At 44.8% G+C, this 23,395-nt stretch overlaps 1 protein-coding gene across 3 annotated transcripts in view; it reads right to left on the bottom strand.

Moving 5' to 3' along the window:
- The window catches only part of LOC137351814 (very low-density lipoprotein receptor-like), an 83,007-nt gene that overhangs the window by 22,368 nt on the left and 37,244 nt on the right, over window positions 1-23,395 (bottom strand). For all 3 annotated transcript variants that reach the window (XM_068016675.1, XM_068016674.1, XM_068016676.1), the window contains exons 10-12: window positions 3,310-3,444; window positions 1,808-2,071; window positions 872-1,025 (exon numbers count right to left, since the gene is read on the bottom strand). In XM_068016675.1, coding sequence (XP_067872776.1) covers window positions 872-1,025; window positions 1,808-2,071; window positions 3,310-3,444 — 553 coding nt within the window. The remainder of the gene's footprint in view (window positions 1-871; window positions 1,026-1,807; window positions 2,072-3,309; window positions 3,445-23,395) is intronic.

Raw genomic sequence — 23,395 nt, forward strand, 5'->3', positions numbered from 1 at the left:
GTAGGATGCATCCAGAAATACACTGGGCACAAATAAATTCCAACACAGCTGCTCATTGAAGCAAATTTCCTTAGTGCTATTCCCACCATCGCGCTACCACCCAATTCTCAGATCCCTCAATTAACATTCCGAGTGAATGGGAAAGGGGAATAGCAGTAATCTTACTCAAAGATCCAAGACTCCTATGCAATGTGGGTCCCTTGGCCAAGAGAAGAGGCAGGTGTCTTGTTCCCAGCCCTCTCAGCAGCCTATAATTAAATACTGAAAATAGAAAGGAAAATCTGGAAGGGTTCACCCTCTGTAGGCATCACTCTTGCCTTGGAGTCAGAAGGTCGTAGGTTCATGTCCCACTCCAGAGACTTGAGCACAGAATCCATGCTGACACTTCAGTGCAATGCTGAGAGTGCTGCACTGTCAGAGGCTTCATCTTATGGATGAGGTGTTAAACCATGTCTTTGTGAGCAAATTGACTGCCACGTTTCCTACATTACAACAGCAACATTTTAAAAACTACTTCTATAGCTATAAAGCACTTCGGGGCATTCCAAGATCATGAACGAAGATACAAAAATGCAAGAGCTATTTTCCAACAATCCCTGCTTCCTCTGCAAAGTGCTTGGTGTCTGTACAGTGAATCCCCAGTAGGGTGGCTGGGTTCAAGGAGTCAGTATGGGGGTGAATGATTTTTTTGGGCTCACATCCTACGACTGAATGGCATGATAGTGAGATGTACAACCCTAGACAATTGCCTTGTTGCAATCTCAACTGTGTCAGTCTCTGCCTTTATCTTGCAATGGATTGATGGTCGGTGCCAGATAAGTTACTGCAATGTGTGCAAAATAACTGACTGCAATCTTAATGCGAAACTTACTGCTGAGAAATGGTGTCGGTTCTCTGTCCATCACAGGTCATCACATTTTCTGTGGTGAGGTTGACAGGAGAATAGAGGCGTGACTTTTTGACATGGCTGAGTATCATTCTCCAATGCATGGTAGCACAACACATTACAATTCCAATCAGGACCACTGCAGGGAGAGGAAACGAAGGAAAACACATTAAAAACTTACAAAGAAAGCAGTGCACATACTGCACTCCTGGGTTCATGCTATTGTTCTGAGCGCACAGACTGGCAGGACCGGCTGGAAGGTCTGCATAGAATATGATTTCTCTTCACCCGCACCCCCGCCCCCACCCCCACATCAAAAGGAAAATTGAAAGATTTCTGCTCACTTTGTATAACCTATTCAGACAACTTATGATGTATCGTCATGTTCTGCATTGCATCTTCATAAAACAATGCTTAAAAATCAGGTTTACAAGTTAAATCACAGTATACTTAATGTTTCTTCAATTGTATTAAAATAAAAACAAGCATCTCAAAGTCTGGAAGGACTACAATTATTGCAGACAGAAAACTTATTTTCCCAGCCATTGCCTCAGGCCGAATCACACATTTACACAATCTTAGCATCCTATTCGATCCTGAGCTGAGCTTCCGACGCCATCACCAAGACTGCCCACGTCCACCTCTAATACTGCCTGTCTTTTCCTGCCCTGCTGCAATCGTCATCCATACCTTGGTTACCTGCTGATTCAACCATTCCAATGTTCTTTTGGCCAGCCTCCCAGTCTTCATTAGCAACTCATCCAAATCTCTGCTCTCTGTATCCTATCCCGCATTAAATTCAACTTACAGATCAGCTCTTAATACAAACTTAGTTCTTGAAATGGGAATAATTTATCCCACCACACCATATAGTTCCCTGAAGTACATTGCTCTTTCAAGGCAAGCAAAAAAAAAACCTGCCTATCAGAGCAATAATCCCTACAGATACAGGATCAAGATGGTTCAGATCAGCTCCCTCCTCTGATGAAGTGCTGGAATCAGCTCCCACATCCGACCAAGTGCTGGAATCAGCTCCCACATCCGACCAAGTGCTGGAATCAGCTCCCACATCCGACCAAGTGCTGGAATCAGCTCCCACATCCGACCAAGTGCTGGAATCAGCTCCCACATCCGACCAAGTGCTGGAATCAGCTCCCACATCCGACCAAGTGCTGGAATTTGCTTCTGAAAATGAATGCCCAAAATACATTTGTGAATCCTTAGTAATGTTTTGATTAAAAGTTAATTTGGAGCGCTTGGACAGGCCTCAAGGTCCAGGATAGCACTAAGCCATAGGTACATAAGAAATTGGAGGCCATTCTGCTCTTGAGCTTGCTCCGCCTCAACTCCATCTTCCTTCACTCTCCCCATATCCCTTAATTTCCTTAGTATGCAAAAAATAAATCAACCGCTGTCTTGAATATGCACAATGACTGAGTATCCACAGCTTTCTGTGCTACAGAATTCCAAAGATTCACAACCCATTGAAGAAACTTCTCATCTGAGTCGTAAATGAGTGATCCCTTATTCTGAGGCTGAGCCATAATTCTAGACTCCCTAGCTAGGGGAACATCATTCCATCATCTACCCTCTCAAGTCCCTTTAAGAATTTTGTATGTTTCAATGAGATCACCTCTCAATCTTCTAAATTCCAGGAAATATAGGCACAGTCTACTCGTCTCTCATAGGACAATCCACTCATCACAGAAATAAGTCTGGTGAACATTTGTTGCACTCCCTCGAAGGCAAGTATATCCTTCCTTATGTAAGGAAACCAAAACTGTGCTGAGTTTTCCAGGTCTGGTCTCACCAAGACCCTATATAACTGCAATAAGACTTCTTCACTCTTACACTTCAATCCCTTTCAAATAAAGACTAACATACCAGCTGCTTTCTGAATTGCTTGCTGCACCAGTAGCTAAGTTTCTGTGATTCGTGTACAAGGACACCCAGGTTCCTCTGAATACCAAAATTTCCCTTCATCTACATCATCGATACAAACTGTAAATAGATCAGGCCCAAGCACTAATGCCTGCAGTACCCTGCCATTCAGACCAGGAGCTCATAGATTTAATTCCTGGTCAGCGTTGAGTTACTGCATCTCAGACAGAGCACTAAAATTGGCCTCAGTGAGAGTGGGGGAAAAGCTAGGTCAGGATTCCGACACCACACCACTGTGCAGTGTACAGTGACTCCTGCTGGGAAGTACAGGTGTTCAGACATTAAGTGAGGACAAGATTGGGCTCAGCTGTGATGCCCCATGATGAAATAACTTGTCAGCGCTCACTGTCTGGGAAACCCCCGAAGAATGGACCCCTAAGTAGCAGACCTGTACGCCTAGCGATGCTCAGTGAAAAATATTACCTCCAAACTGATCTATTCTCGTTTAGCATGCTGGTTTAAGTAATGTTGCTTCATCTTACCTCTTCCACATGTATGTCCGTTTCCTTTGAGTATCATACCATCTGGGCAGAGACACGCATAGTGCTGGTCAGTGTAAGGAGCAGGCACACAGAGGTACTCGCAGGCAGCGTGTTCTCCAACACACCAGTTTTTCACTGTTTCACAACAAATTAAACAAACAGTGTGCACATTAGGAACGGAGTCATTTTTGTGTTTAGCTGTTAAACAGCATAAGCACTGTTGTGCCGATGTAGGGTTATACCAGAAATTTTAACTCTCTTTACAGAAATGCTGCTTGACCTGCTAAGTGTTTCAGCCTTTTCCTTTTTTGTTTCAGATTACCGAAATTTTTTTCTTTTTTGCACAGAATTTCCATAGCTTTTTCAGGAGGGAAGGTACAGGGTATTATATATTTAATCTAATAAATTACAATCTGGCAATATTTCTTCCCTATGTTTACTTTTTTTTAATTTTAGCGATACAGCACTGAAACAGGCCCTTCGGCCCACCGAGTCTGTGCCGACCAACAACCACCCATTTATACTAACCCTACAGTAATCCCATATTCCCTATCACCTCCCTACACTAGGGGCAATTTACAATGGCCAATTTACCTATCACCTGCAAGTCTTTGGATGTGGGAGGAAACCGGAGCACCCGGCGAAAACCCACGCAGATACAGGGAGAACTTGCAAACTCCGCACAGGCAGTACCCAGAACTGAACCCAGGTCCCTGGAGCTGTGAGGCTGCGGTGCTAACCACTGCGCCATGGTGCCGCCCATATGCAAGACGTACAGAATCCAATTCTACAGACTACTGCTTCTGCAGAGTATTAAGCTCAGAGAATTCAGTTCAGTGAAGGATGAGGTGCTGTTCTGGTATTTTAATAAAACAAGGAGTGGTCCAAGAGAGGGAGCAGGAGAAAACAATGAGACCCAGGAACTGAGGTTGAGAGGCATTAATTAAAATTAATAGATTAAACAAGGTACGAACTAGATTCTAAAGAAAACAATTTTTAAACCGTGGATGAGCAGCTGAGACCTGTTGCTTGCAATTCCTGAGCTATGTAGGAACTTTAGGACACTCCATGCGTCTTGGGGGACCACTTGTGTAGGAAGTGTCTCCAGCTGCTTGAGATTCAGCTCGGGGTTTCCAAGCTTGAGGCGCAGCTGGAGTCGCTGGAGAGCATCAGGGAGCAAGAGAGTTTCCTGGATCATACTTTCCAGGAGGTGGTCACCCCACAGGCAGGGAGTGTTCAGGAGGGTAGATGGGTGGCCATCCGGACGAGGCAGGAAGTGCAGGAGTCTTTGGGGTGTGTGCCACTATCAAACTGGTACTCCGCAATCAAGACTCCTGGGAATGATGACATTTTGGAGTGTTGTCCAGACCATGGCACCAAAGGGCAAGGGACTGCACAGGGTGGGGGGGGGGGGGGGGAGAAACTGGGAAAGGGAGGGAACAGCAAAGCATAGAATGGCAGTCATTACAGGAAGTTCCATAGTTAGGGGGACAGGCAGATGTTTGTGTAACCATCATTGTGAGTCCCACATGTGTGTTGCCTCCCTGGTGCCAGGGTAAAGGACATCATGAAGAGTGTGCAGAATATTCTATAGTGAGAAAGGAATGAGCCAGTAGTTGAGACACACGTCAATATGTTGGGCGGCGCAGTGGTTAGCACTGTAGCCTCACAGCTCCAGCGACCCAGGTTCGATTCTGGGTACTGCCTGTGTGGAGTTTGCAAGTTCTCCCTGTGACCCCGTGGGTTTCCGCCGGGTGCTCCGGTTTCCTCCCACAGCCAAAGACTTGCAGGTTGATAGGTAAATTGGCCATTGTAAATTTCCCCTAATGTAGGTAGGTGGTGGGGATGTGGTAGGGGATATGGGATTAATGTAGGATTAGTATAAATGGGTGGTTGCTGGTCGGCACAGACTCAGTGGGGCGAAGAGCCTGTTTCAGTGCTGTATCTCTCTATGACTAATACCAACAGCACAGAGGGCGGTCAGACTTTCAGGAGCTAGGAGGGAATTTAAAGAGTACAAAGAACAAAGAACAAAACAGCACAGGAACAGTCCATTCAGCCCTCCAAGCCTTCTCCGATCTTGATGCCTGCCGAAACTAAAACCTTCTGCACTTCCCATATCCCTCTATTCCCTTTCTATTCATATATTTGTCAAGATGTTTCTTAAACGTCGCTATCATATCTGCTTCCACCACCTCCCCTGGCAGCAAGTTCCAGGCACTCACCACCCTCTGTGTAAAAAACTTGCCTCGCACATCCCCTCTAAACTTTGCCCCTCGCACCTTAAACCTATGTCCCCCAGTAACTGACTCTTCCACCCTGGGAAAAAGCTTCTGACTATCCACTCTGTCCATGCCGCTCATAACTTTGTAAACCTCTATCATGTCGCCCCTCCACCTCCGTCGCTCCAGTGAAAACAATCTGAGTTTATCCAACCTCTCCTCATAGCTAATGCCCTCCAGACCAGGCAACATCCTGGTAAACCTCCTCTGTACCTTCTCCAAAGCCTCCATGTCCTTCTGGTAGGACCTCGAAGGTAGTAATCTCTGGATTACTCCCAGTGCCATGCACTAGGAATAGGAAGATAGGGAGGATCAATGCATAGCTTAAGGCATGGTGCAGGAGTAAGGGCTTCAGATTCTTAGGGCACTGGTACCTGTTCTGGGGTAGAAACACCTATTCAAAACAAATGGGCTGCACCTCAACAAGGACTGGGACCAATGTCCTCGTGGGGAGGTTCAGTGTGTTTGGGGAGGGTTTAAACTAGATGGGCACCAGCATATAGAAGTAGAAAAATGGAATAAGGTGCACAAAGGAGTGAGTGTTGGATAGTACTAGAGAAGAAAGTAGTACCATATTAGATAGGAGCAGGCTAAGAAGGAATACAAAGACAGGTTTAGAATGCATGTATGTGCATTAAGTGTGGTGAATAAGGTTGATGAGCTACAAGCAAAAATAGCCCTATGGGAAAATGATGCAGTGGCAAAAACTGAAATGCGGCTTAAAAATGGTGAGGACTGGGTGCTTACTGTTCAAGGATACATAGTTTTCAGAAAACAAAAGAAAAAAAGTGGGGTGGCAGTACCGATTAGGGAAGACACTATAGTCTATAGGGTCTGATTGCGAGGGGGACAGGTAAAGGGATCGAGAAGGCAGAAGTGGAGGAGCCTCAGCCCTTGCAATTGTCCAACAGGTTTGAGGTCCTGTCAGTTTGTATGGATGAGAGCGAGGGCTGCAGAGTGGATGAGCAAACTGACCATGGCACCACGGTACAGGATGCCATTCAAGCTGGGGGAGTAAATAGTGATAATGGGGGACGTATGGTCGTGGGGGTAGACACAGTTCTCTGCAGCCAAGAGCAAGAGTCCAGAAGGCTGTGTTGCCTGGGTTCAGGACATCTGCTCAGGGCTGGAGCCAGTCATCGTGGCCCATATGGGTACCACTGACATAGGCAGGACAAGGAAAGAGGTTCTATCTACATAGTCAGTATGAGGAGCTAGGCACCAAATTAAGCAGAACCTCAAAAGGTAATAATCTCTGGATTATTACCTGAGCCACGTGCAAATTGGGGTAGGGCAAATACGGGGGAGGTGCCAGAGGACTGGAGAACAGCTAATGTGGTCCCACTATTTAAGAAAGGTTGTAGAGATAAGCCAGGGAACTACAGACCAGTGAGTCTCATGTCACTGGTAGGGAAACTATTGGAGAAAATTCTGAAGGAGAGAATCTATCACCACTTGGAGAGGCAAAATTTGATTAGGAATAGTCAGCATGGCTTTGTCAGAGGGAGGTCATGCCTAACAAATTTGATTGAATTTTTTGAGCATGTGACCAGGTGTGTAGATGAGGGTAGTGCAGTTGATGTACTTTACATGGATTTCAGCAAAGCCTTTGACAAGGTCCCACATGGGAGACTTATCAAGAAAGCAAATGCATGTGGGATACAAGGTAACTTGATAAGGTGGATTCAAAATTGGCTTAGCTGTAGGAGACAGAGAGTGATGACAGACGGCTGTTTTAGTGACTGGAAGCCAGTGTCCAGTGGCGTACCACAGGGATCTGTGCTGGGTCCCCTATTGTTTGTCATTTATATAAACGACATAGATGACTATGTGGAGGGTAGGATCAGTAAGTTCGCGGATGACACAAAGATTGGCTGAGTGGTTAACAGTGAGGTGGAGTGTCTTAGGTTACAGGAAGATATAGACGGGATGGTCAAATGGGCAGAAAAGTGGCAGATGGAATTTAACGATGAAAAGTGTGAGGTGATACACTTTGGAAGGAGTAATGTGACACGGGAAGTATTCAATGAATGGCCTGACACTGGGAAGTTCCAAGGACAAAGGGACCTTGGCGTGTTTGTCCATCGATCTCTGAAGGCAGAAGGGCAGGTTAATAGGGTGGTGAAAAAGGCATATGGGACACTTGCCTTTATCAATCGAGGCATAGATTACAAAAGCAGGGAGGTCATGTTGGAGTTGTACAGAACTTTGGTGAGGCCACAGCTAGGGTACTGTGTGCAATTCTGGTTGCCACATCTTAGGAAGGATGTGATTGCATTGGAGGGGGTGCAGAGGCGATTCACCAGGATGTTGCCTGGGATGGAACATTTAAGCTATGAAGAGAGGTTTGATAGGCTTGGGTTGTTTTTGCTGGAGCAGAGAAGACTGAGGGGTGACCTGATCGAGGTGTACAAGATTATGAGGGGCATGGACAGGGTGGATAGGGAGCAGCTGTTCCCCTTAGTTGAAGGGTCAGTTACGAGGGGTCACAAGTTTAAGGTGAGGGGCAGGAGGTTTAAGGGGGATTTGAGGAAGAACTTTTTTACCCAGAGGGTGGTGACGGTCCGGAATGTCCTGCCTGGGAGGGTGGTAGAGGCGGGTTGCCTCACATCCTTTAAAAAGTACCTGGATGAGCACTCGGCATGTCATAACATTCAAGGCTATGGGCCAAGTGCTGGCAAATGTGATTAGGTAGAAAGGTCAGGTGTTTTAATGCATCGGTGCAGACTCGATGGGCCGAAGGGCCTCTTCTGCACTGTATTATTCTGTGATTCTGTGAAATAAGATGACAGAAATGAATGTATGCTCAAGAACTGATGTGGTAGAAGTGGGTTCCGGTTCGTGGGGCACTGGCACCGCTACTGCGGAAAGTGACGGCTGTACCATTGGGATGGTCTACACCTGAACTGTGCTGGGACCGATGTTCTAGTGAGCCGCATAACTAGGGAAGTAGAAAGGGTTTTAAACTAAATAGTGGGAGCAAAGGATCAAATTTGGGAAGATGTCGTAAATCAAAGAGTAAAGACAAGGCAAGAGAGAAAGTATTAATATGGGAATATAAAGAGACCGTGACAGGAAGGGACAGAGAGTACAAATCCAAGACTAAATCAGCAGATAAGGCTAGAGGTTACAAAAATAATAAAGGACAAAACTAAAGGCTCTGTAGCTGAATGCACGTAGCAGTCGAAAAAAAACCAGATGAACTAATAGCGCAAATAGTATAAATAAATATGATCCGATAGCTATTACAGAGTCATGGCTGCAGGATGAAAGATTGGGACCTGAATATTGAAGGGTACATGACATTTAGGAAGGACAGGAAGCTAGGAAAAGGTGGAGGGGTGGCTCTGTTAATTTATGATGGTATTAACACAGTACGGAGGGATGACCTAAGTTCAGGAAACCAGGATGTAGAAGTGGTTTGAGTAGAGATGAGATATGATAAAGGCAAGAAGTCACTTGTGGTGTACAGGCCCCCTAACAGTAACCACACAGGAGGACGGGGTATAAAGGAAGAAATAATGGGAGCTTGTCAGAAAGGTACGATGATAATCATGCAGGGTTTTAATCTACATATAGACTGGAAAAATCAGATGGGCAAAGCTAGCCTCGATGAGGAATTCATAGAATGTTTTCAGGATAATTTCTTAGAATAGCACGTTCTAGAGCCAGAGAGCAGGCTACACTAGACCTGGTATTGTGCAACGAGAAAGGATTAATTAATGACCTCATAGTGAAGGCAACCCTAGGCAGCAGCGATCATAATATGACTGAATTTTACATTCAATTTGAGGGAGAGAAGAGTTGGTCCAAGACGAGTATTTTAAACTTAAATAAGGGCAATTATGAGGGCATGAAAGCAGAGCTAACTAAAGTGAACTGGAAAATTAGGTTAAGGGATAGGTTAATAGAGATGCAATGGCAGACATGTAAGGGGATATGTCAGAGTACACTGACTAGATACATTCCAACAAGAAAGAAAAATTCCAAGGGGAGGACCCAACATCCATGGTTAACTAAAAAAGTTAAAGATAGCATCAACTTAAAGAAAAAGCATATAATTGCGCAAAGATGGGTGGCAGGTCAGAACATTAGACAGAATATAAGAAACAGCAAAGAATGATTAAAAGAGTAATAAGGAAATAAAAATTAGAGTACGAAAGAAAGCTAGCCAGAAATATAAAAATAGATGCTAAGAGTTTCTATAGATATTTAGAAAAGAAAAGTTAACAAAGTGAACGTTGGTCCTATAGAAAGTGAGTCTGGGGAATTAATAATGGAAAATAAGGAGATGGCAGATGAATTGAACAGGTATTTTGCTCAGTCTTCACTACTGAGGATACAAGTAATATCCCAGAAATAGCTGTAAATCAGAAAATGGAAGGGAGGGAGGAACCCAAGAAAATTACAATCACCAGGGAAGTGGTACTGTGCAAATTGTTGCGGGCTGACAAGTTCCCAGGTTCTTCACGGACTTCATGCTAGGGTCCTAAAAGAAGTGGCTAGTGAGATAGTTGATGTGTTAGTTTTAATTTTCCAAAATTCCCTAGATTCGGGGAAGGTTCCATTCGATTGGAAAATAGCAAATGTAACTCCTTTATTCAAAAAAGGGAGACAGAAAGCAGGATACTACAGGCCAGTTAGCTTAACATCTGTCTTAGGGAAAATGTTAGAAGGTATTATTAAAGACATTATAGCAGGGCACTTAGAAGAATTCAAGGTAATCAGGCAGAGTCAATAAGGTTGTGTGAACAGGAAATCATGTTTAACCAACTTATTGGAGTTCTTTGAGGAAGTATTACGTGCTGCGGCTAAAGGGGAACCGGTGGATGTACTGTACTTAGATTTCCAGAAGGCATTTTTGATAAAGTTCCACATCAAAGGTTATTGCAGAAAATAAAATCTCATGGTGTAGGGAGTAACATATTGGCATGGAGAGAAGATTAGCTAGCTAACAGGAAACAAACAGTAGACATAAATGGGTAATATTCTGGTTGACAAGATGCAACGAGAGGTGTGCCACAGGGTCGGTGCTGCGGCCTCAACTTTTTACAATTTATATAAATGTCTTAGATGAAGGGACCGAAGGTATGGTTGCTAAATTTGCTGATGACACAAAGATAGGTAAGAAAGTAAGTTGTGAAGACGACATAAGGAAGCTACATAGGGATATAGATAGGTTAAGTGAGTGGGCAAAGATCTGGCAAATGGGAGTATAACATGGGAAAATGTGAAATTGTCCATTTTGGCAGGAATAAAAAAAAAGCATATTATCTAAATGGCGACAGATTGCAGAGCTCTGAGATGCAGAGGGATCGAGTGTCCTAGTGCATAAGTCGCAAAAGGTTAGTACAGCAAGTAATTAGGAAAGCTAATAGAATGTTATCATTTATTGCAAGGGGAATTGAATACAAAAGTAGGTGGTTATACAGGGCATTTGAGAGACTACATCTGGAGTACTGTGTATAGTACTGGTCTCCTTATTTAAGGAAGGATGTAAATGCGTTGGAAGCAGTTCAGAGAAGGTTTACTAGGCTAATGCTTGGAAAGGGCGGGTTGTCTTATGAGGAAAGGCTGGACAGGCTAGGCTTGTATCAGCACTATAAAAAGCTGTGAGGTAAGCAGGGAGCAACGATTTTGTAATGAAGTCAGTGCAATGTCAGTATGGCATCATGTTAACCCAGGAACAGATGATCAGTCCATCAAGAGTACCTGATGAAGTATGAAAAAGGATTGCCTCAAACCTCAGTCAAGGGGAATTTATGGCAAGTAATGAGATTGGTACAGCAGCTGCAAGCACAGCAAGTTCCCTAGTGGGGGGTGGGGAGAAAGAAGAAATTTTTTTTTACGGTGGTCAGGAGGCTTGTTTCTGGAAAATGTTTTAGTTTCAATTTGAACCGTTAAAAAAAGCCAGTTTGCTTATGGAGCTGCCAGGAGAAGACAGCTCATCTCTCTTTTGAAAAGAAACCCTGTATTTCCAATGTGGAAGATTCCTATTTCCTCCTGTATTTGAAGAATCCTGCATCTTTGAAGAAATCTTACATCGAATGTGTGGGAACTGAAACCTTGTTGCTGCATTCCTGCTGCAAGACCTAATTTGGAGCTTCTGTAGCTGAAGCTCTTGGAAAGCCTACCCAAACCGATCTTCAACATCGCCCGGAAGGAACTGTTCTGGGAAGATCCTAGTGTCAGACGCCTATTCGCATTTGGGATACCTAACCAACACAAAGGATAGCTTTCCATACCTTCTTTTCAGCCCAAGTGTTTTTTTAATTCCTTCTATTTCTATAAACAAAAATCCCTTTAATTTTTTCCGGTTAACCGGTTGTGTGCACATGCGTGCGTGCAGGCTAGGATAAATAAGGGCTTTAATATTTAAATTTGTGTGTATGTTTTACTTTATTCTTGGTTCAAACTTGGCTTATAATAAACTGATAATTTTGTTGTTTATTAAAGAAACCTGGTTGATGTGCTTTATTCTAAGGAAAAATAGGAGTATATGATTGACTGTTTCGGTTAGTGGGAAAATTTTAATATACGTTTTGACCTGTGGAGAAAAGTGAGACTGAATTAACAATGCCCTCCTCCCGCATCAGTCATAACATATAATTGGGGGCTCTTGTCGGAATTAACCCAACGCGGACAAAGTTCAATTGTAATTGACAAAGGAAAGTAAAAGAACCAGGTTTCTTGTGTAATCGAGTAAAGTCAACACCACCATAATGTCTTTAGCAGTTGCCTCGACTTTTCTGGGGAAGGAGGATGTATCCCTCAGTGACTTGTGGAACTTAATTAAGGTTAAGCAAATAGCTTTGGCAGCACAACTGGAGTTAGAGTTAAAACCATGAGCTAAAAAAAGATATAATTGAAGTAATAGCGCAACATTTGGAATCGGAAAAAGAATAAAGCAAACCAGAGGGTAGTGCAGTTGAATTAGCTAAAATTCAGTTACAGATGAAGCAACTGGAGCTTCAACAGGAAAAGAAAAAATAGAAATCGAGATATTTTAGCTTCAGCAAGAAAAGGATTGAAAAAAAACTTCAGTTTGCATTTGAAAAAGTGACAAAGAAAAAACTAAAATTTGAGGAAAAGGAAAGGGAAAGAGCAAGAGAAAGAGAAGGAAAGGAATTCAAATTAGAAAAGATGGAACTAAGACAAAATAGTGGTCTTGACGCCAGAGAAGATTCTGATGAAGATCTGGCTCCAGCCCAGGACCTAGCGGAAAGCTGTTTACATTTATACAAGCTCTCCCCAAGTTTGAGGAAAGGGACGTAGAGGCATTTTTCCATTTCTTTTGAAAAGATAGCCAAACAAATGAAATGGCCAAAGGAAAACTGGACACTGCTTATGCAAAGCAGGTTGATGCGCATAGCTCATGAAGTTTATGCCAGGCTTTCTGAGGAGGCTTCTGCAGATTACGATATGGTAAAAAAGGCTATTCTCATTGCATATGAGTTAGTCCCTGAAGCTTATCAACAGAAATTTCAGAACCTCCAGAGATTGGCTGGGCAGACCTCCATAGAATTCGAGAGGGTAAAGCAAATTAATTTTGATCTTTGAATATGGGTGCTAAAAATGGAAGCCACATACGAAAACCTTGGGGAACTAATTCTCCTGGAAGAATTTAAAACTTCACTCCCTCCATTAGTAAGAACTCATGCAGAGAACCAGAAGGTTTCAACTGCCAGACAAGCAGCGGAAATCGATGATTATGAACTTGTGAAGCCCAAATGCTTTGTCTGTCACCCCACAAACCCAAGAAGCATAGAAGGTGGGAGGATGAAAGGAAGGCAAGTAGCCAGGGACAAGAAGGGACAGCTGGGAATGCCCCAGGATCACCTCCTCAGGCCAGAAAGGAAGGTGCTGAGGGTAGAAGTGAGGTCCACAAACCTAAATGTTACCATTGTCACAAGGTGGGACATCGGTGTGCAGAATTCTGGAAGTTATGAGATAAACCCATGGGACTTGTTGGGTACACAAAGCCAATGCAGAGAAAGCGGCCTGATTGAGGGTACAGTGTATCAGGCTGTAGCTTTGACAGCAGCTGTAAGGCCAAATACAAAAACTAATGTGAGTGTAGGGGTTGTGAATAAGATACCTGAGAGTAACAGGGAATTCTTGTCAAAATGAAAAGTAACTCCTTATCCCTCAAGTGAGGCAGGCAAACCTATAGTTATACTTAGGAATACAAGAGGCACCCAAACTCTTTTGCTGGGGAAAGGCATAGCATTTTCACCAGAGAGAGCACTGAATGCTAAATATTTAATGAATGGTATTGGTGGGGAGTATATACCCGTACCTATGTATCGGGTGTACCTAGAGTGTGATCTAATGTCTGGGACGGTAACTGTAGGAGTTGTCCATAGTTTGTGGTAGATGGAGTTGACCTACTCCTGGGGAATGATTTGGCCGGAGTAAAAGAAGTAGCTTCTCCCGTAGTAACAGGAAAACCAAGTGAAGTTAAAGAGATAGAACAGTTACAGGAAAAGGGTCCAGGAATTTTTTCTTCATGTGTAGTAACCCGAGCAATGGCTAAACAAGTTCCGTTGTCGGAAGTAAAATTGGCAGCACAGACAGATAGCCAAATATCTGAAACTTTCTTTGGAGATTTAGATAATCCAAAGGAAATGTTTAAGAAGTTTTCACAACTCAGCAAGCTGATCCAGAGTTAAATAAAGTGGCACAATCAGCTCTAACAGAAGCTGAGGCAAAAGGAGTTCCAGAAGTTAAAGATGGGGTTCTGATGAGGAAGTGGAGACCGTCTCAGACCTGCGGATGAAGAATGGACAGTTGTTCAACAGAACAACAGTACTGCCCAAGTATCGCCGGAAGCTATTAAGGTTAGCGCATGAAACTCTTGTAGCAGGACATGTGAGGATCCAGAAGACCGAATCATAGAGTCATAGAGAGATACAGCACCAAAACAGGCCCTTCGGCCCACTGAGTCCATACCGACCATCAACCACCGATTTATACCAATCCTACATGAATCCCATTTTTCCCACTCACATCCCCACCTTCCTTCAATTCTCCTACCACCTACCTACACTAGGGGCAATTTTTTTTATTTTTTTTTTTACAATGGCCAATTTTACCTATCACCCAGCAAGTCTTTGGCATGTTGGAGGAAACCGGAGCACCCGGAGGAAACCCATGCGGTCACAGGGAAAACTCCGCACAGGCAGTACCCAGAACCGAACCCGGGTCGCTGGAGCTGTGAGGCTACGGTACTAACCACTGCGCCACTTTGCCGCTCATGTATAAGTCAACATTATCACCAGCCAGGTCTTTCCAAGACATGGTGCATTTTGTAAAACATGCCATACATGTCAGATTGTGGATAAAACGCAACTTGCTATAAAACTGGCACCTCTAATTCCCATACCAGTTATTGGGGGACCATTTACTAGAGTAATGGTAGACTGCGTAGGACCTTTACTGAAAACAATAGTGGGATACCAGTATACTCACCATTATGGATATGGCTACTCAGTTCCCAGAAGCCATTCCCTTGAGAACAATTTCTGCTACAGTAGCGGTACAGAAGTTAATCAGATTCTTCACTAGATATAGATTACTGATTGAGATTCAGTCAGATCAAGGATCCAATTTTGTGTCTAAAATTTTTCAAGAAGTTATGGGTAATTTGGGAATAACATAGTTAAAGTCTTCAGCACACAGGGAGCTTTGGAAAGGACCATCAGGCCTTCAAAACACTGATATGGGCATATATATATATATATATATATATATATATACACACACAGTCATGATTATGCCCACGATTGGGATAAAGGGTTAGACTTTGCTTTGTTTGTCATTAGGGGTTCGCCTAATGAGTATACAGGTTTTAGTCCTTTTGAATTAGTTTACGGGCATGAGATATGAGGTCCTCTAAAACTGAAGAAAGGTTTTTTTTTTAAGAACAGAGGGACGAATCTTCTAGATTATGTATCTGTGTTCCGGGAACAGCTCACAAGAGCTTGCAATGTGGCTCAGGAACACGTTAAAGCTTCCCAAACAACTATGAAGAAATGGGCAGACAAGCATGCTAAGACGCAAACATTTCAACCAGGGGATGAAGTGTTAGTATTACTACCTTTACAGGATGGACCGTTAAAAGCACGGTTCAGTGGTCCGTGTAAAGTGGTCAAGAGAATTGGTAAGGTAAATTATTTGATTGACACCCCGATTGCCGAAAAAAGAATCAACTCATATCAATATGTTAAAACAATATTATCGCCAGGAAGAGGATAAGCAAGTACAGGTATGTCAGGTAGTAGGGACAGTGAATAATGAAGGGGATAGTGAGGATGAGGCAGAAGAAGGCTTAGACAATTCTCAAACTGAACTTGCAACTATCCAGTTAGCTAATACTGAATTTCTAGGGAGATTGGACACTTCTTTCTTCTTCTTTGGTCTCCTTGTCTCGAGAGACAATGGGTAAGCGTCTGGAGGTGGTCAGTGGTTTGTGAAGCAGCGCCTGGAGTGGCTATAAAGGCCAATTCTAGAGTGACAGACTCTTCCACAGGTGCTGCAGATAAAATTGGTTGTCAGGGCTGTTACACAGTTGGCTCTCCCCTTGCACTTCTGTCTTTTCTCCTGCCAACAGCCAAGTCTCTTCGACTCGCCACACTTTAGCCCCGCCTTTATGGCTGTCCGCCAGCTCTGGCAATCATTGGCAACTGACTCCCCCGACTTGTGATCAATGTCACAGAACTTCATGTCGCATTTGCAGACATCTTTAAAGCGGAGACATGGACGGCCAGTGGATCTGATACCAGTGACCAGCTCGCTGTACAATGTATCCTTAGGGATCCTGCCATCTTCCATGCGGCTCACATGGCCAAGCCATCTCAGGCTCCGCTGGCTCAGTAGGGTGTATATACTGGGGATGTTGGCCACCTCAAGGACTTCTGTGTTGGAGATACGGTCCTGGCACCTGATGCCAAGGATTCTCCGGAGGCAGCGAAGATGGAATGAATTGAGACGCCGCTCTTGGCTGACATACGTTGTCCAGGCCTCGCTGCCATCGAGTAAGGTACTGAGGACACAGGCTTGATACACTCAGACTTTTGCGTTCCATGTCAGTGCGCCATTTTCCTACACTCTCTTGGCCAGTCTGGACATAGCAGTGGAAGCCTTTCCCATGCGCTTGTTGATTTCTGCATCAACAGGTTACTGGTGATAGTTGAACCTAGGTAGGTGAATTCTTGAACCATATCCAGAGAGTGGTCGTCGATATTGATGGATGGAGCATTTCTGACGTCCTGTCCCATGATGTTCATTTTCTTGAGGCTGAATTCTTTGCAGGCAGCCGCAATCCTGTCGATGAGTCTCTGCAGACACCTTTCTGTGTGAGAGGTTAGTGAGCATTGTCAGCAAAGAGGAGTTCCCTGATGAGGACTTTCCATATTTTGGTCTTTGCTCTTAGACGGGCAAGGTTGAACAACCTGTCACCTGATCTTGTGTGGAGGAAAATTCCTTCTTCTGAAGACTTGAATGCATGTGAGAGCAGCAGGGAGAAGATGATCCCAAAAAGTGTGGGTGCGAGAACACAGCCCTGTTTCACCCCACTCAGGATAGGAAAGGGGTCTGATGAGGTGCCGCTATGCTGAATTGTGCCTTTCATATAGTCATGGAATGAGGTGATGATACTCAGTAGCTTTGGTGGACATCCAATCTTTTCTAGTAGTCTGAAGAGACCACGTCTGCTGACGAGGTCAAAGGCTTTGGCGAGATCAACGAAAGCAACGTAGACGGGCATCTGTTGTTCGCGGCATTTCTCCTGTAGCTGGCGAAGGGAGAACAGCATGTCAATGGTGGATCTCTCTGCTCGAAAGCCACACTGTGCCTCACGGTAGACACACTCAGCCAGCTTCTGGAGCCTGTTTAAAGCGACTCAAGCGAAGACTTTCCCCACTATGCTGAACAGGGAGATTCCACGGTAGTTGTTGCAGTCACCGCGGTCACCCTTGTTCTTATAGAGGGTGATGATATTGGCATCACGCATGTCCTGTGGTACTGCTCCCTCGTCCCAGCACAGGCAAAGCAGTTTATAGAGTGCTGAAAGTATAGCAGGCTTGGCACTCTTGATTATTTCAGGGATAATGGCATCCTTCACAGGGGCTTTTCCGCTGGCTAGAGAATCAATGGCATCACTGAGTTTGTTAGCTGTTCGTCCAGCTCATCCATGACTGGCAGAGACTGGGCTACATTGAGGGCGGTCTCAGTGACAACATTTTCCCTGGAGTACAGTTCTAGGTAGTGCTCCACCCAGCGGTCCATTTGCTTGCGCTGGTCAGTGATTGTGTCCCCGATTTAGATTTGAGGGGGGCAATCTTCTTGATGGTTGGCCCAAAAGCTCTCTTAATGCCATCATACATTCCTCTGATGTTTCCGCTGTCAGAGGCCAGCTGAATATGACTGCATTGGTGTTTCCAGTAGTCATTTGTGCAGCGCTTCTGGCTGCTTTAAGTGCTATGGATGTTAACTCGCTGGGGGCTTTCTTGTAGTTCAGCAGTGCAATGCGCTTAGCAGCTATGACAGGTTCCAGCTCTTCAAAGTGAGATTGAAACCAGTCTGCATTCTGCTTCACACGTTTGCCATAGGTGGTCACTGCTGAGTCATAGATGGCATTTCTGATGTGGGCCCACTTGGTCTCCGCATCCCCTGTGGGAGTGTTTTGAAGGGCTTTTTCAAGTGAATTTAGAAACTTGCGTAACAGCTGTGGATAAGAAATTCTGCTAGTGTTGATCCACGGGCGGCCCTCCTGCTTGGAGTGATGCAGCTTCTTTGGTTTGAGTCTAACCTTGCTGCACACCAGGGAGTGGTCGGTGTCGCAGTCCGCACTGCGGAAGCTGCGTGTGATTTGAACGCTGTTTAAAGAGGCTCGCCTTGTGACGATGAGGTCCAGCTGGTGCCAACGACGTGATCTTGGGTACCTCCAAGAAACCTGGTGACAGGGTTTAGTATAAAAGAACGAGTTGGTGATGCAGAGGTTATGACAGGTACACAACTCAAGCAGTCTCTGTCCATTCTCATTCATCCTTCCAATGCCATAGCGCCCAAGGCAGGAGGGCCATGAGTCATGGTCGGCCCCAACCCTGGCATTAAAGTTAGCTAATACTGAATTTCTCGGGAGATTGGACACTATGCTTTCATATTTAGATGCAGAACAATGAGAAGACCTAATAAGGCTACTCACAGCGTTTAAAAGAGTCTGTAGGGATAAGCCAGGATGTACAACCTTAGCTACACATGATGTGGATGTAGGGGGATCCATTCCGATAAAACAACATCCTTACCACTTAAGCCCAGAGAAACAGGCCCAAGTAAAAGCAGAAATCCAATCCAAGCTGGAAAACCACCTAATTAAAACCACCTAATTGAACCCAGTCAAAGCAGCTGGAGTTTACCAATAGCATGATTGCATAATAGACTGTTCAACTCGACTTTGCATAGACTACAGAAATGTTAATGCAGTAACAAAAGCAGACTCCTACCCAACGCTTCGCTTGGAAGATTGTGTTGACAGAATGGGCAGTACCATGTTTCTTACAAAATTAGATTCGTTAAAGGGATACAGGCAAGTTCCTTTAACACCTCGAACTGAAGAAATATCAGCTTTTGTCGCACTGGACAGTTTTTTTCCAGTGCCAAGTGATACCACACAGGTTATGGGTGCCACAGAAACTTTTCAGAGACTAGTGAACCCAGTGGTAGCAAATTTAACCTTGCTTAAGTTATATGAGTGTAAAGATGGTGCAAAGCAAAATTGTATTAACTACAGGTAAAGAGTGAATGGGGATTTCCATTTCTTGGAAAGCTTACCCAAACCGATCTTCAACATCGCCCGGAAGGAACTGTTCTGGGAAAATCCTAATGACAGCCGCCTATTTGCATTTCAGATGCGCCTAACCAACACAAAGGACATCTTTCCATACTTTCTTTTTAGCCTGTTTTTTTTATCCCTTCTATTTCTTTGTAACAGCTATAAACAAAAATCCCTTTAATTTTTTCCGGTTAACCAGTTGTATATTTGTGTGTGTGTGTTTGTGTGTGAGGGCAAGGATAAATAAGGGGCTTTAATATTTCAATCTGTGTGTATGTTTATTATTGGTTAAAACTTGGTTTATAATAAACGGATAATTTTGTTGTTTATTAAAGAAACCTGGTTGATGTGCTGTATTCTGGGGAAAAATAAAGCATCTGATTGACTGTTTCAGTAAGTGGGAAAATTTAAATATTTATTATGACCTGTGGAGAAGTGGGACTGACTTAACAGTGCACTCCTCTTGCCTTGGTCATAACACTGTAAAGATTAGGACAGTGCCGCTGGTAGCCTCGACTATGAGGACAAACATGCAATGTAACTTCAGCCACAAATCTACTGCTGTTGATGGAACAGCATGCAAGATATCACAACTGCACAGTCCAGGACCTGCAGAGACTCATCGACTGGATTGCAGCTGCCTGCAAAGAATTTGGTCTAACCATCAGCCTCAAGAAAACAAACATCATGGGACAGAACATCAGAAATACTCCATCCATCAGTATCGGCGACCACGCTCTTGAAGAGTTCACCTACCTAGGCTCAACTATCGCCTGTTTCTCGATGCAGAAATCAACAAGCGCATGGGAAAGGTGTCCACTGCCATGTCAAAACTGACCAAGAGGGTGTGGAAAAATGGCGCACTGACATGGAATATAAAAGTCCGAGTGTTTCAAGCCTGTGTCCTCAGTACCTTGCTGTACAGCAGCGAGGCCTGGACAACGTATGTCAGCCAAGAGCGACATCTCAACTCATTCCATCTTCGCTGCCTCCGGAGAATCCTTAGCATCAGGTGGCAGGACTGTATCTCCAACACAGAAGTCCTCGAGGCAGCCAATATCCCCAGCATATACACCCTACTGAGCCAGCGACGCTTGAAATGGCATGGCCATGTGAGCTGCATGGAAGATGGCAGGATCCCCAAAGACACATTGTACAGCGAGCTCACCACTGGTATCAGACCCACCGGCCATCTATGTCTCCGTTTTAAAGACGTCTGCAAATGCGACATGAAGTTCTGTGACATTGACCACAAGTCGTGGGAGTCAGTTGCCAGTGATCGCCAGAGCTGGCAGACAGCCATAAAGGCGGGGCTAAAGAATGGTGAGTCGAAGAGACTTAGCAGTTGGCAGGAAAAAAGACAGAAGTGCAAGGAAAGAGCCAACTGTGGAACAGCCCCGACAACTAATTTTATCTGCAGCACCTGTGGAAGAGTCTGTCACTCTAGAATTGGCCTTTATAGCCACTCCAGGCGCTGTTCCACAAACCACTGACCACCTCTAAGCGCTTACCCATTGTCGCTCGAGACAAGGAGGCCAAAGAAGACGACAGTCCAGGATGTGACAGCTGAGGGGTGAATGCATCCGTCAAAAAGTATTCCATGTCTTGTCAAGAGTTATAACTGGAAAGGTGGTGTTGCTCCAGGCAGCATATCCAAGACAGAGTCTTTAACATTTGCTTTCAGAAGCTGTTATCTTTAAAAGCGTTCTTTTGTCTTCAGGTTGGGAATCAGCCAATACACAAAACAATGCAGTGAAAATCAGAGGGTTATTTTATGCTCGCGGCCAGGGTCTCCACGTCGGGAGAAACCGACGCTGAGATTCCTGCGTCCCCTCTTCTATGGAAGGCCCGCCAAATTTAATGCCAATCAGGCACTTAACTAAATAGCAGCAGGCCTTCCATAGGATTTAGGACCCGGTCGCTGTAAGTCTCGGCCTTACAGAGCTGCCAGCCAATCAGAGACTAAGTGCATTTGAACGAGGGAACCCCCCTGCTCCCAAATGGTTTCTCATGCCATGTGGCAGGCAGGTCGAGGCCCTTAATTGGGGGTTAATTATCCAGTTAAGGGTCTTAATTGGCAGTGGGGTGGGAAGGCTGTTCACAGGCCTTCCCACCCCAGATACATTTCACTGGAGGCTGGATGACGGCGGGTTTCCCCCAACCCCTGCCACCATCCCACCTGATTTTATGCTCTTCCTGCCTCCAAATCCGCCAGAGGGGAGAGGATAAAATTCCATCCGAAGTGTCCATGCTGCTGATGCAGGCAGGTAGTTTGTTATACAGATTAGCCAAGAGGTAGAAGCTTGGTATCTAGGCAACATTCAAAATTACTGATCCTTTGAAGGATAATGAACCACTTCGTTTGTAGATTGGAATCAGACATGAAGAATAGTTTGCCAAAGGCAAATTTACAGTAGGAGATTAATTAATTAGAGGAGTAACTAAACCGGAGGGAGATTACTGTATTTAGCATTTAATATTTATAGCAGAAATCTAGTGCTAGGAATTAACAAGTATTTATTTTAAATTAATTTATTAATTAGTGCTAGAAATGTCAGTTAGAGGGGTAAAGTGCTTCACCTGTGAGATGTGGGAGGTCCATGACGCTTCTAGCGTTCCAGACAACTACATCTGCAGGAAGTGTACCTGATTGCAGCTCCTCACAGACCACACGGATCGGTTGGAGCAGCAATTGAATGCACTTAGGAGCATGCAGGTGGCGGAAAGCATCAGACAGGAGTTTTAGAGAAGTGGTTACACCCAAGGTGCAGGCAGATAGATGGGTGACCGCTAGAAGGGGCAGGCAGTCAGTGCAGGAATCCCATGTGGCTATCCCCCTCTCTAACAAGTATACTGTTTTGGATACTGTTGGGGAGGATGGCCTATCAGGGGAAAGCAGCAGCAGCAGCCAGAGCAGTGGCACCACAGCTGGCACTGTTGTTCAGAAGGGAGGGTCAAAGCACAGAAGAGCAATAGTTATAGGGGACACTATAGTCAGAGGCACAGATAGGTGTTTCTGTGGACATGAAAGAGACTCCAGGATGGTATGTTGCCTCCCTGGTGCCAGGGTCAAGGATGTCTCTGAACAGCAGGGGGCATTCTGAAGGGGGAAGGTGAACACCCAGAGGTTGTGGTACACATTGGTACTAATGACATAGGCAGGAAGAGTGATGAGGTCCTGCAGGGGGAGTTCAGGGAGTTAGGCAAGTGAAAAACAGGACCTCCCTGTGCCACGTGCCAGTGAGGCTAGAAATAGGAAGATAGTGCAGCTAAACACGTGGATAAACAGCTGGTGTAGGAGGGAGGGTTTCAGATATCTGGATCATTGGGATCTCTTCCGGGATAGGTGGGACCTGTACAAGAAGGACGGGTTGCATCTAAACTGGAGGGGCACAAATATCCTGGCTGCGAGGTTTGCTCGCGTCACTCGGAAGGGTTTAAACCAGTGTGGCGGGGGGTGGGAACCAGAGCAGTAGGTCAGCAGGTGAAATAACTGAGGGGGAACTAGTGAATAAGGCCAGTAAGACTGAGAGGAAGAGCAGGCAGGGAGATGTTGCTGAGCACAGCGGGACTGGTGGTCTGAAGTGCATTTGTTTCAATGCGAGAAGTGTAACAGGTAAGGCAGATGAACTTAGAGCTTGGATTAGTACTTGGAACTATGCTGTTGTTGCTATTACAGAGACTTCGTTGAGGGAAGGAGAGGATTGGCAGCTAAACGTTCCGGGATTTAGATGCCTCAGGCGGGATAAAGGGGGATGTAAAAGGGTTGGGGAGTTGCATTACTGGTTAAGGAGAATATCACAGCTGTACTGCAGGAGGACACCTCAGAGGGCTCATGCAGCGAGGCAATATGGGTAGAGCTCAGGAATAGGAAGGGTGCAGTCACGATGTTGGGGGTTCCCCAATAGCCAGCGGGAAATAGAGGAGCAGATATGTAGACAGATTTTTGAAAGATGTTAAAGCAGCAGGG

This window comes from Heterodontus francisci, chromosome 36 (genome assembly GCF_036365525.1).
Source record: "Heterodontus francisci isolate sHetFra1 chromosome 36, sHetFra1.hap1, whole genome shotgun sequence".
Taxonomy (NCBI): Eukaryota; Metazoa; Chordata; class Chondrichthyes; order Heterodontiformes; family Heterodontidae; genus Heterodontus; species Heterodontus francisci.